The 13,935-nt window shown below is 41.4% G+C and overlaps 1 protein-coding gene across 2 annotated transcripts; it reads left to right on the forward strand.

The window, feature by feature from the left end:
• Positions 1 to 32: 32 nt before the first annotated feature.
• Positions 33 to 13,619, forward strand: CCDC125 (coiled-coil domain containing 125). 2 transcript variants are annotated; one of them, XM_014960502.1, is made up of 12 exons: positions 33 to 147; positions 501 to 879; positions 2,412 to 2,470; positions 3,834 to 3,920; positions 4,815 to 4,892; positions 5,606 to 5,691; positions 7,773 to 7,855; positions 8,741 to 8,856; positions 9,243 to 9,350; positions 10,565 to 10,736; positions 12,032 to 12,165; positions 13,180 to 13,619. In XM_014960502.1, the coding sequence occupies exons 2-12, from the start codon at positions 609 to 611 to the stop codon at positions 13,513 to 13,515; spliced, it is 1,530 nt and encodes a 509-aa protein (XP_014815988.1). In that variant the 5' UTR covers positions 33 to 147; positions 501 to 608; the 3' UTR covers positions 13,516 to 13,619. The 2 variants fall into 2 exon arrangements, with proteins under 2 accessions (XP_014815988.1, XP_014815989.1); XM_014960503.1 differs by lacking the exon at positions 33 to 147 and adding an exon at positions 159 to 295.
• The last annotated feature ends 316 nt before the right edge of the window (positions 13,620 to 13,935 follow it).

The following is a 13,935-nucleotide window of genomic DNA, read 5'->3' on the forward strand; positions in this document are numbered from 1 at the left end:
CTGTTGGTTTTTTTTATTATTTGCTTGGAAAATTCTATTTCCAGCCTCCCGGGGAGCTGTGGGATGGCGTTCCGGCGGCGGGACGCGCTGCTCCCGCCCGCCCCGGGGCGGGACCGGGACCAGCGGCGCCGAGAGCCGGGCGGGCAGGTGGGTCGGGGGCTCCGGCTGCGGGAGGGACCGGGAAGAGGGGGCAGGAACCTGGGAATATCACGGGGGAAGGACGGGGGGTGGTCTCCGAGGCGCTCCCACCGCCACCCCCCTTCCTTCCCGCCAGCAGATGCATCCGCAGCCAGAGGTTTCACTTTAATGTTTTTGTTGATTTATTATTTTTTTTAATTATATATATATATATTTAATCTTTACTGCTCTGCTGTGCAGTAAGAGCGGTGTTTTCTGGCAGAGCAAACCCCTATTGGAAGCGGCCACACACCAACAGCTTCACATTTTTCACTTTCATCTTGTTTTGCTGCTTTAATTACGGAGTTTTTCTGTTTTTCTAGACAAAACCCTTGTTTCGCGGGAGGCACCGCTCACATTGCCAGTGAGTGAAGTGCTCTCAATAGAGGGGAAAAAAAAAAAAAACAACTCCACAAAACCAGGAGGTGAAGATGGAGGAAGCAGAAGAGGATGACATGACGTGTGGGGACTTGGGAAACGGACTCGGGAGGAGACCTGGAGCTCTTTACGAAGGGGAAAATTTACAAAACTCCTATTCATTTAGACCTAGGAAAGGATCTGGAAAGGTTTGTAATTCTCTCTTGTCAGCAAAGAGAGGGGAAGAAAGTGATGCCGCTGCTCTTCCCGGTCCAAAACGGAACAGTCTTTACGATGGATCATCCCGAAAACCTGGGGCTGGTTCGACCCGACAGAATAGCGGTGGTAAGAGTAATTTGGAAGTTAATTACTCACTGTGAGAAAAATCTCGGTGTAGCAGAGCTGCCTCGTGGTTCAGCTGCTTCACCAGGTGCCACCAAGTTCAATTCAAACCGTTTGCCTCAGAAATCCCTGAAGGATTCCAAGAAACCTGCGTGTGTATTGGGAGCCCGGCAGGGTGGCCACTGCTCCGGTCGCTCAAGGGGATGCTCAACGCCACTGAGGAAGCAGAAGGAGTATTCTGTACCCAGATCTTCCTCCTGAAACATTTTGCAGCAGAACTGGTTTTCAATGAATGAGGCTGCAGCCCTTCTTAGTGTAAAATGACCGTTTTTAAAACACTTGGTTTGGTGTTTAGCAGAAAGCATCCTGCGTCCACTGCTGGAACAGGCTGCCCAGGGAAGTAAGTGGTGGAATCACCATCCCTGGAGGTGTTTAAAAGGCAGAGGTGGTGCTGGGGGACATGGTTTAGTGGTGGTTTTATCAGTGCTAGGTCGATGGTTGGCCACGATGATCTGAAAAGGTCCCTTCCAACCTAGACAATTCTATGATCCCATGTGTTGTTCTTCTCTAAATACGTGCATGAAATTGAATGGAATTGCTTGCATTCCTGGTTTGTTTAAATCTGTCTTCCTAGAGATTGCATCTAAAACTTATAGCTAAATATTCAAAATCCTGTTTGCTATTTAGTTGAAATTTGTGAACGGCCTTACTTTTAAGGTTAAGAAGTTGTTTTTAGAACCTGCACATCTCTGTTCTCCCAGTGTTCATTATTTTTCTTTGTGAAGACAACACTGCTGTGAGTAACATCAAGTATAGGTAGCACTGTTCATTATACTTCAGACACTTTGCCTTATATTTTTAGCCATTTCAAGTATTCTGGCTGCAGTAAGCAAAGCCACGTCATTATTGGTTTCAGCATCTTTGGTGAGATGTTGCGAGAGCAGCAGTAATTCCTCTCGGTTTCACTGTCCTTTGGCTGGTCTCTGTATGATGGGAAATATCTAGGTCTTTCACACAGCACTTGGATTTCGTAGGATGCTGCATCTTAACATCTCTCTGCAAGGCTGAATTTAAGAAAAACAAATAATAAGAAAAGGAATATTGGATCTTGTGACCACCATACTTGAGCTTCGTCTCTTGAAAACTGCCCCTACTTCTAAATACTGCCAGCTACTGTTGTGTTTAGGTTGGTTGTTGGAAAGTTGCTGTCTAAAAAGAAACATGAAATTATTTTTTCAATCAAGACAGCAATTTTCTTGTGTTGTTTTTAAAGGAAATTCTAAAATAATTGTCCTTATTTTAGGTCTCTGATCTTTTTTTCAAATTTCACTTCATTAGCTGTGGTTCAGTGTGTTTGAGCTTAGTATTTATGTATTTCTTAAGTCTGTGTATTAGTTCCAGAAGAAAAAAAAAACCCACAAAGATGAAAATTCACCTCCACACACTACCTGTTTTCAGAGTAAAGCAAATTCTCATGTTTTCTTTTGTAAATATTTTAGCATCTCATCTTTTACTATCTCCTGTCAATCTTACAGAATCTAATACTGAAGTGTCAAATGAAGAGCTAAAGCAACAACTTCGGGAGGCTCTAGAGGTTAGTAACTGTGCCAAGAGTGCAAGAGAGCTGCTCTTGAAATCTGCATCTCTTTGTAATTTAGCAAAATGAAGCAGTGTGAAAATCTCAGCATGTCCAGAATCTTGGATGGGTTCAGGTTTTTGAAATTAGAGCATTGGAAATCTCATTAAATTTCATGCCAGGAAATCGCAGTGTGAGATGCAGTTTATACTCTGGATTTTCATACTCCACGACAGGGGAGTATTCTTAAAGATGTCGAGAATAATAAAAGGATTGTACTCCTTTTCTGGCAGGTTTTGTGGTTTTTTTCAAAATAAGCTTTGGGCCTGAAAATCTGAACTGTAAACGGAAGAGTCATTGCATTTTGACTGCATTTTTGTGGAAAGGTAGTTAACCGCTACATTTTAACTTTATGTGGCTAAATGTGTTGATGTGTTGGCATCAGGCCAGCCAGAAATAGGAGGATGATCTCAGCTGTGGAAACGCACACTTCATCTGCACTCTGTTGTGTTCTTTAACCTCAGGGTAGCTCGTGGTAGGTCATTTACATGCTCTCTTAGCGTGAAGAGCCTTCGGTGTGCAGCAAGTTAAAATGTCAAGGAACCTCACTCCCTATCAATTAGGCAAAGCTGATAATTTGCCACTGCTCCCAGATACAGTTTCTGTATCGACAGCTGGGAAGAGCAATGAAGAAAGTTTTGTATGACCACAAGTGAGCAACTGAGTGACCCGCATGAGGGTTAAGGAAAGAGAAGTATACAGAGCAGTAAATTTTCTTCTAACACCTGGAAATTGAAAAACTGCTTTTATTCTGAAGGGGAAAATGTTGCATAAAGAGGTGATTGGGATGCACCTGGAGCAGGCATCTGTTTTGCTGTTGTTGTTCTTTTGTTCTGGACAGGTAATGGTTTTCATCTAACAATCCTAATGTGGTGTCTGTGCTATAGAGTATGGATATTTTGTATAATATATAGTACATTATATTAAGGTATCATTTATATTTTAGTGTGTATTTGTAATACTCTCTTTTGTATCTGCTGCATGTATTTGCATGGATGTATATCTGCTAGTCTGTTTTCCTTACTTATTTTAAAGCTCCAGACCTGCGTGGGTATATACAACTTCTTTAGCAAGGAAGAACTACAGTATCTGGAGGTTTATTTTCCAAACACACTTGAAGAGAACAGAAAGAATAATTATTCTTCTTTAAGGATTTTGTGCTAACATGCACTGTTAACATTTCTTCATCGCAAGCAAGCTGTTAGTCAGAGAAGAATCATATTTGTTTTCTGAAGAGGGCAAATTTACATTGCTGTTACAGTTGAGTTTTAACAGGATTAGCTTGGCTTTTATTCAGTGTACCTATTTTATTTTGCTTCAGGAAGTTGAAATGTTGAAAGTTGAGCTTGAAGCGGCACAAAGACAGCTTGAAGGAAAAGATGAAGCCCTAAGAATTCTGCAGAGCATGGTAGGAGTTGCTCAGAAATCATTTCGGTACCTAGTGGTAAAGGAAAGAAGAGAGAAGAGATCTTCCTGTCACTCCTCATCAAAACTCCCCAAACCATAAGTTCTTCCCAGGGCTATAATTTAGAGCATTGAGTCTGCAAGTGTCTACAGACTCAGCTTCAACAATTTACTGCTTTTTCTGCATGGAACCATTGCAGTTACTTAAGAAGACTTTACTGTTGTACAAAATTCTCATAATTTTGTCTTTGAGGATCTTTGAAGATTTAGCTATTTTAACTTACAAAAATATGACCACCTTTCCAGTCCTTTAAATTACAGGTTTTGCCACTGCTTGAAATTCTGCTGCAAAGCATAGATATTTTCAGTTGACTACTCCATCTGTTGTCTTAGAGGACAGTATGCGTTAAATGTTACGTCAGTCTTTTGTTCACAGTTTGTAATATTTTTTTTCATTATCACAATTAATTATGTTGAAATCACTTCCTGCTTTTTAGCCTACTTGCATAATCCATTTGTAAGTTCTGCAGTATATACCCTCAGATGTTCTTAGTAAGTTACACCTGGATCAAAGTATAAGTATGCTGTAACCAGTTTTTTTAAGAGCTGATTTTGTGGACAAGCCCTAAAGAAGATATCTCATTTTAAATGACGCTACGTTTTTCAATAGAAAAAATTACGGGATTGAAGCACAACTTCATTATGCAATGTGGCTATTTAGTGACTTGAAATTAGAAACCACTGGGACGTAAAAGCAAGTTGCTAGTGTTTGTAGTTCTGCTCACTCCTGTTTAAGAATATGAATTTCTCTTGACGTAAAACTGAAAATTTGTCTAAAGCCAAATTTAGTAAATTTAATAACAGGGTTTGACAGAGTGTACTTTTTTCTTTTTTGCAGGCAGTACTTGATAAAGCCACTAGTCATACAAAAGCAATGCTTCAAAAAACTGAGGAAGAAAAGAGAACTTTAGAAAAGGTAAGGGTGCGTGTTTCCTTCACACCTGTGCAAAAACATCATTCATTGCTATTAATAGTGGGCTATCAGACTGCTTATTTAAATCAGTAACAAATTGGCTATTAGTTCCAGGATCTGGGTTTTTTTAAAGCATTTTTATTCCTTCTTACTAGAAAGGAAACATTGATCTCAATGTTTTCATTGTGTGTACAAATAACACCTGCAAGCTAGCAGAGTTCTCTCTGTACTTTCAGTTGGTCTTTGTTGTGAGTTTCAATCAATCATAGCGAGTTGCACTATTTCTTAGTTATTAAGCTGGAACTTCCCAACGAGTGTAAGAAATGGGTGCACAATTTTCAGAGGGAAGGTGGGGAGGAGGAGGAAGGTGGCATTGATCTACCTCATTAAATTGGGTTTTATGCTTTGTTTCTCTTCCTATGTGACTTTTCCACAGAAGAGTAAGGGGACAGGGAAATGTGTCAGCCTGGGTTTGTTTTTGTCATAAGCCACTGCAAGCTTATGTGTGTGCATGCACAGTGTGGAATGCACAGATCAGTGATGCAGAAACTTCTTGCTGTCTGTATCAAATGTATTTTTGATGGTGTCATAGATTGTCCTCATCGTTGGTCACCTAAATCTCTGTCAGTGCCAAAATCTGCACCAGCAGCTCCTCTTCTTCCTCTCAGTGGGAGCCTTGTGATGAGCTGCTGCAGGTTTGTTTTTTGTTTCCACAGGAAATAAATATTTTGCAATGGGAAATTGAATTTGACCAGGATAGATTTAAAAACATAGAAGACACATGGACAGAAAAATATGACAGGTATTTGACTTGCACGGTGTATCTTTGTGGGGTTTTTTAATTGTACTGAACACTTTATGTCATCCTTCCTGTGTTCCAAGTTTGCTGCATCAGGTTTTATGGAGTTTTTCTGTTTTCCTTATTTCCTTCCAGATTTAGAAAGATTAATTCAATTTTCATGCCAGTCACACTTGTATTTTTTCAATTAAAACTACTAAAATTATTAAGTCTCGATTCTTTGGTGTATATGTAAGCTAGCTTTGCTAGGGCTGAGTTTCCATTTTCATCCTGTTACATTATGGTGTTAGCCAGCTGGAGCCAGGCTGTCCTTATTTACTTTAAATGTAAATGAGGCACAGGAAATAATGGTATGTGTGTGCATGTGGAAATACCATTTGCTGGTTAATCATTGCTTTATTTTCTTGCATTGTAGGTATGAGCATACGTACAGAGTGCTTTTAAGAGAGGCTGATCAACTGGTTCTTTGTTTAAATAAGAGTTACTCCGGACGGAGAGCAGGTGTGGTTAGGCAAGCAGAAGATGCCAGAGGCACTAAACTAAGAAAGCAATAACAGACCTTGAAAAATGTGGCCAGCAGGCTCACTTATTCAAATGTAGAAATGATATCGCTGAAGCCCACCCATCAGAGTTACAATTATTTCAGCAGAGATTTTTATTTAAATTTTTCAAACTTAGAACCAAAAAATAACCCAGAAGTTTACCTGTTCGCCTCTTAACTAAGTTATACTTATCAAGGGATGGATACGTCTTGAAAACCCTTTGGCTTTTCTGGCTTAGGAGACTGGACGTGTAGCCAGGTAGTCTGGAGCAGCAAAACTACTGTTAACGGTTAAAAGCAAGACACATGGCTTCCAAAAACTGCAAGCCATGAGCTCAGTTCATTTTGCAAAAAGGTTTTCTGATATCTGAGTCAGCAGGATGAGAGGAGTATGTATTTCCCTTTGTTTATTCAATTTAAATAATTCAAGTTACTATTTAAACAAATCCATGAATTTAGAGTATGCGGCATTTACTGACAGCTGAAGAGATGCACCAAATAAATTGTATTGCTTTAACATTCAGGACTTTAGATTGCCACTTCAAGAAGGAAATACTTAAATACTTCAAGGAAAAACACATTATAAATGCGTATTGTATGTTCTCAGGTTTCAACGCTTGAAAGTGCAGCTGTTCTTGAGAACAGCGTTAAGACTACAGGAAGTTTACTTTCTAAAATGTAAGACCAGGGCTATGTTGTCACATGTCCAATAACAATTTTGTTCTTTCAAGGAAGTAAAGTGTTTCTAGCAAGCGTTCCAGAGGTTTCATAATTGCAAATTTATTTGAGTTTCTACTGGTAACGTAGAAACTTCTTGAATTCACCTCTTGTTAAACTCTGAAGTTGTTGGCACCCTCTGCTTCCACATGAATGATTTATTTTTTTTTTTCAATTTTGTTTTTCTTAACATTCACTTGAACATATTTGGACACGTTTAAATTGGTTGTGTGAGGGTGTGGTCTCGTGAATAAGGCGAGTCTGTTTGAACAGTGCACGCTACCTGGGCTGCAGAGAAACCTCTCTATGAGCGCAGAGATTCTGGGTTTTGCTGGCTGCAGAGCCACCTGCAGCCTGGACAGCGAGGAGTGACTCCACAGAAGCCAAGCCTGGTGAAGGCTGCTTCCTTAGCCATGGTTTTGTGCCAGGCAGACCAAGCCCACACACAGAACTTCCTTCAGAGAGTCAGGAGAAGCTTTAGGTTGCTTATTGGCCCCTGGCTAGTGGATTTGGATCTAACAGCATACTACTTATTATTGGTATAGATACTGTTACAGGAAAAATCTTACAATCTTTTCCATAAAAAAATTTCCAAATGAGGAAACTGCTTGCATAATGTTGCATGGATATCTCGTCAAATCGAATACTCAACTCTATTCAGTGTTGATTTTTTCCTTCTATCTTATCAGTAATATTTCAGCAAATTAAAATACTACAGTATTTTAATACAGTGTTTTAACAGGCTAATTTTTTTTTCATTTGAGTGCGCATTTAAATTGTTTTTTTAAAAAAAAAAGATTACAGAGACTTGTTCTAACTTCTGCAGGATATATTGTGAAAATGCAGCTCTTAAGGAAGCATTGAAACTGAGAACAGAAGAAGTTAAAACTCTTAAAGCTGAAAATGCAAGTAAGTCATCAACAGCTATTCCTCTTCCCATACTGTTTCTCAGGAATAATTCAAGATCTGGCTATGAAGGAAGCTTTCTGTTGGGATAAGTCTCTTGTTACTGGCATCTGATATTAGTGGATATGCAGATACCTTCTTTAAACAGAGTTTTGTGTTTGTTTTTCTTCTCACACTGTCACTTGAACTGAAAAAAATCCCATTAAATGAAAGGAAAATTCAGGTATGTCTAGCTGAAAGAGTAGACCAGGTGTGGAAGAAATATACCTATCTTATCTCACTGGCGTGGTGACACCTTGGGCGTGGAGAGAAACAACTGGTCCATGCTCCTGGTTGTGTTCTGGAACACAGCAACAACAGCCAGGGGGGCCACCAAGTGTTTCTACAATGGCAATCTGTGTCAGAGATTGTTCTTTTATACTATACCCTCTTAAAGATTCCCATAGCACAAACTTTGAGGTGTTCAGCCTGTCTGCTGAACACCTCATATGCATATATAGTGAAGGTTTTCCAGTGCAGATTGTGCAGGCATCATGGCTCAAGCACCTTTCCTTTATCTTTGGTTTCCAAAAAGCTTTAAAATAGCTGACATACATCATGTCAGCATGTATGACCAGCTGCCTTAGTTGTAAGCATGCAAAGAGATGAGCCCGTCGTACTGAGGGAGAGTAATATATGAGATGGTATCTCTGCAAGGGGGTTATTGCCTCTAGGAGAACACAGAAGAAAAGATAACTGGAATCTGAGTCCCTAGATCTACATTGTGTCATCCCATTCCCAAACTGATGCTTATACTACAGAATCATTTAAGTTGGGTTTGGTTAAACCCAGAAATTAAGAAATCAGAGCATCAAACTTCTTAATCGCTTTTCTTGTTTTATTTCGTAGTCCTGAATCAGCAGTGCTTGGAATTTCTTGCCATGCTGGATGTGAAACAACAGAAGGTTGTTCAGGAAAACATGGCCTTGAATAAAAGCGACATTACAGATTTTACAGGTCTTGAAGTAAGTATGACTTCCATGTTTTTCAAAATGGCTGGTTGGAAGATATGCTTATATTCAAAATTTCTAGATAAATTTTGCTTACTGATTATTTAAGTGTTTCTTTGGGCTAATTTTTAGCGAATGACAGTATGCCCCTGCATGCCTGTTAATCACTTTTTTAAATTTGTCTTGCCTCGTGATTCCTATCTTGCAGAGAAAGAATAGACAGAAGGAGCATCGGGCTATTTTTCTGAAGCCAGCATGCTTATTTTTTCCTTCTTAATACCTTAGTTCTTAACTCGTATGCCTATTGCTTTGAGTGAGAAAAAAACCCAATCCGGCATCTCTTGGATTGCGTTGTGTATGGAGATACAGTATTTAACTGGTGTTTTGTTTTTGACTTCAAGCTGGCTGTTCTTGGAGCCTGCACCTGCAATACTTCTGGGGGGCAGCCTTGTCCCTGTGCAAAAATGGCAGCTGTAACACGAAAGCAACTGCTTCATCTCAAGCAAGAGGTAAATGTGGCTGGGCTTAGATACCAGCAAGCAGAGGGATGCTTCTGCTCAAAACCAAATACAGCCAGAGGCACTCTGCTGAAGCTTACACAAACTAACGTCTCTTAAATCAAGAAAACTTCACAGAAATAATGTAATGTTTGTTTGTAGTGCTTGTAATGCTCTAAGTTTTGCTGACATAAAACTGTCGTTATGATACCAATCAGATTTACTAGTGAAAAAAAACCCAATTCTTTCTCATTCTTTTTTCTTCCACACGTACTTTTAATCTAAAAGTATGTATACACTCTGTAAATGTGAACACGCAGTGTGAGTGAGAGTGGACTACCACTGGTGGGGATGATTCCTCTTTCCCTTCCTTCCTGACAGTGTGTTCCACCCTTCCCTCACGTTGACATCAGCAACCACAAGCCTGCTCACCCAGATAGGTCAGGAAGCTGATCTTGCTGAAAATTCTGTATTTACATCAGACAGTGGTCAGACACTGGAATAGGCTGCCCAGGGAGGTGGTTGAGCACCATCCTTGGATGAGTTTAAGAGTTGTTTAGATGTGGTGTTGGGGGATGTGGTGTAGGGGAGGACTTTGTAGAGTAGGGTAGACGGTTGGACTCAATGATCCCAAGGGCCTTTTCCAACCTGAATGATTCTATGATTCTATCACCTTTACATCAATAATGTGATTTTCAGGCTCTTAAGGTTTTTAATTTAGTGAAATTCCATACTTTTAGATGGAAATTTTTTTTCCAAACTTATATTTGACTCTGCAAACATGTCAGCCACCCTCATGCAGAAGTTCCAGCTGACTTACTGATTTTGAAAATAGGTAGTCATGTCCTTTTTGAGCCAAAGTTATTATCCCTGACATTCTTTTGGTCCTTCTGCTGCTGGCCCAACCAGCATGGGACATTAATGTGCTCCTCAAGATCTTCTGCATGTGCAGGGATAAATAGGCTCTGCTGGCAGCTTGTCTGTGTAGATGGGTGGTGGGGTGTGCATGCAGAGAAAAGCAGGGGTAAGGACTTCAATACACATTTCAAAATGCATTTCTTAATGTGGCAAGAAGGGACTTAGTTTGGTTTCTACTACTTCTTTTTTATTTATTTAAAAGTTGTCTGTGTTAATGGCTTTGGTCTGTCTCTCAATACACATTTCAAATCTTGCTATGGCTTCCAAGTTGCTTAATACACTTTAAATTTTCTCTGAATTAAAACCAGCTTGAAAATCTGAAGAAGAGTAAAGATGAAGCATACGTAATGGCAGACGCCTTCAGAATTGCATTTGAGCAGCAGCTAATGCAAAGAAAAGACCAAGCCCTGAGGCTTACAGAAGTGATAAAGATTAAGAAGGAAACGAAATTTATGAACTGGAGACGTCTGAAAGATGATGGTAACTGGGCATGCTATGTACCTGAATGGTTGAATGGAAATGAAGTTAGCTGACAAGTGGCATGGGCAGACCTTACTGTATTAAATGTATGGTTGTGGTTTAATTGCTAACGGAGGCTTTTGTAGAGTGAAAAAAAAAAAAGTTATGTCAAGACTCTAAATACTTTAAATAGTGTATAATGTAGTTGAAGAGTTTCCACTGGAAGCTTTGCATGTGTAGGGTAGGGTGTCTGTGTATACATGGAATATGTAAATACTACTGTAAGACATTGGAGCTAGGCTAGTCTGGGATTTTAATGTGGTCCTTTTTTATTACACAATCATGAACTGTATTATCTGAGTAAAAACATGCTAGAATAAATAAGCTGTTCTCCAGGATGACAATAACATTGTGGACATTAAAAGATGTTTATTATGAAAACAGCACAAAAACCCTAACATCTGACAAGTTTAGCCTGGTCATCTTAGAGGCTATCAGCAATTTAATGTGCTTGTTTCCTTCAGATGATCTCTATGTAAGAGTTAGGGAAGGAGGAAGAATGCAAAAAATACACACTGAGTTTTCATTGAAATACTAAACACAGTACAGCTTCTTATTATGTATGTGTACCTACATCAGTATTTTTACTCTTCTTATACTTCACATGGTCGTCCTTGAGTTACAAAGCACTCTAAAAGAGGAAGAATGCTTATTACCCTTTTCTTCCTTAAGGATAGGGAGAGGTATTTAAGTGCTTATGTCATGGTAAAAACCATCACAGAATTTAGGAACAGCAGTTCAAGGTACATTGGTGTTACCCATTGACCTGGAGGTGCTAGACTTAGTATCTTGGTGGGTCTTCTAGATTCTTTGACCAGCCTCAGGATGTAATACTAAAACACCACACGTCTCGAGTATTTGTTTCCCCTACACCAATGTCATGGTTTCCCACCTCTGGAACATATGTTTCATAATTTTAATGCCTGTTAATCTTTTTAGAAATCTTAGATACTTTACAACAGCTTGTGTCAAAACCCCTTTTTTTTCAGGCTACCTACTGTTCAAAAACAAATTGCCACAAATTATTGTTAAGTGGAGTGTTAAAGTGTATTTTGCATACGGCAAAAAGTATTTTATTTTCAGTTTGCCCATATACACGATGAAAGGTCTAAGGATGGTGCTGCTGTGTTATGTACAGCAGGAGAAGGTGTAGCTTGTATTGACTTTTTAGAGGAGCTTGTTCGGAATCCAGTCTTACCCCAAAGTAGTTTTTCTCTTCCTAAGTTCCAAAGTTCACCTACTTTTGTTTTCCTTAGGACGTGTCAAGCTACAAGGGAACAAGAACAGTCTGGGACAGAAACTGTCCGGCCTGCTCTCATCAGATGGGGACTGCAGGAAAGTTGAGGAGCTGGATAATCCTCATGAGATCCTGAAGATGTTAATAGATTTGGTTAGTATTTTTAAGTTGTTTGTCGTGGGTCCTGAGGGGAGCGAATGTAACTGTGGATTTATGTAGGCTGCCCCGTTCTTAGCCGATAAATTTATTTTATGGAATCACGGAATTGTCAGAGTTGGAAAGGATCTTTAGAGATCATTTAGTCCAACTCTCCTGGTAAAGCAGGATTGCCCAGAGCACATCACTCAGGACTGCATCCAGGTGGGTCTTGAAGATCTCCAGAGAAGGGGACTCCACACCCTCCCTGGGCAGCCTGTTCCAGGGCTCTGGCACCCTCACCGGAAAGAAGTTCTTCCTCATATTTCAGTGGAACTTCCCATGTTCCAGCTTGTGCCCGTTGCCCCTCGTCCTGTCACTGGGAGAGTTCGGCTTCATCATCCCCCTTCATCATGGCCCCACCTCAAGTACTGTGCCCAGTTTTGGGCTCCCTACCATAAAAAAGACATTGAGGTGCTGGAGCGGGTCCAGAGAAGGGCGACAAAGATGGTGAGGGGTCTAGAGCACAAGTCTTATGAAGAGAGGCTGAGGGAGCTGGGGTTATTCAGCCTGGAGAAGAGGAGGCTGAGGGGAGACCTTATTGCTCTCTACAACTACCTGAAAGGAGGGTGTAGGGAGGTGGGGGTCGGTCTCTTCTCTCAAGTCACAGATGACAGGACGAGAGGAAATGGCCTCAAGTTACACCAGGGGAGTTCAGGCTGGATATTAGGAAAAATTTTTTCACTGAAAGGGTTATCAGGCATTGGAATGGGCTGCCCAGGGAGGTGGTTGAGGCACCATCCCTGGAGGTGTTCAAAAGACAGGTTGATATAGTGCAGGGAAGTATGGTTTAGTGATGGTGTTGCTTTTTGTTTGTTGTGTGGGTGTTTATTTCTGTCAAAGTTAGGTTGATGGACAAGATGATCTTTAAGGTCCCTACCAACCTAGAAGATTCTGTGATCCTCAAACCCACCCTTGGATAAACAAAGATAAGGATTTTTTTATTATTATTTTTTTTAAATAAATACCCAGGTCAATGACAAAGAGGAGGCTCTGGCTCATCAGAGGAAGGTCAGTTACATGCTCGCTCGTGCGATGGAGATGAAAGAGGGCATTTCAGAGCCGGATAAAGGACATGGCACTCCGGGGAGCTGTCAGCACGAAGCCCCAGCGCCGTCGGGCCCCCTGGGCACCTGCTGCCACCACCTCCCTCCTCAGAACAGCCTTTCTTCAGGTCCCGCTGCAAAAACATCTGGAAATCGGGTAAAAACGCTTCGGAAGTCACACTCCTGGCCATCCGGGACGCCGCACTGGGAGGAGAACGATCCGTGTGGGGAATCAGAGGAAACGGTGGTGATCTCTGTATAGCCACGGCCCGAATAAATGCGGTTTCAAACGGAGAAAAGGCCTAAAAATGTGCTGTGGTGACATCGCCGGGGGCCAAACTCTGCACCATTAACTGTCACGGCGCCGCAGCTGTTGCTTTGGCAGAACAGCCCGGTTTGATTAATTTAGCAGTAATTCCCAAGCAAGACGAGGCCGCGCGGCCTAAACCCTCCCCGCCGCCTTTGACTCCCCGCTCCGTGGTGACGAGTGACGTAGTAGCAGTCGCGTCACCGCGGAGAGTGACGTCAGGAGAATGGGGGGGGGGAGGAGCGTACGCTGCCTTTGCGCATGCGTGGGGGGGCGGGGCCGCGCATGCGCGGAGCGGCGTCCGGTCGCGCAAACAAGGGGCGCTGCCGCCGCCGCCGTCCCGAGGCCGCTGCCGGGGGAGGGGCCGCCTCTGAG

The sequence above is a fragment of the Calidris pugnax genome, unplaced genomic scaffold, assembly GCF_001431845.1.
Source record: "Calidris pugnax isolate Ruff unplaced genomic scaffold, ASM143184v1 scaffold326, whole genome shotgun sequence".
In the NCBI taxonomy this organism is placed as follows: domain Eukaryota; kingdom Metazoa; phylum Chordata; class Aves; order Charadriiformes; family Scolopacidae; genus Calidris; species Calidris pugnax.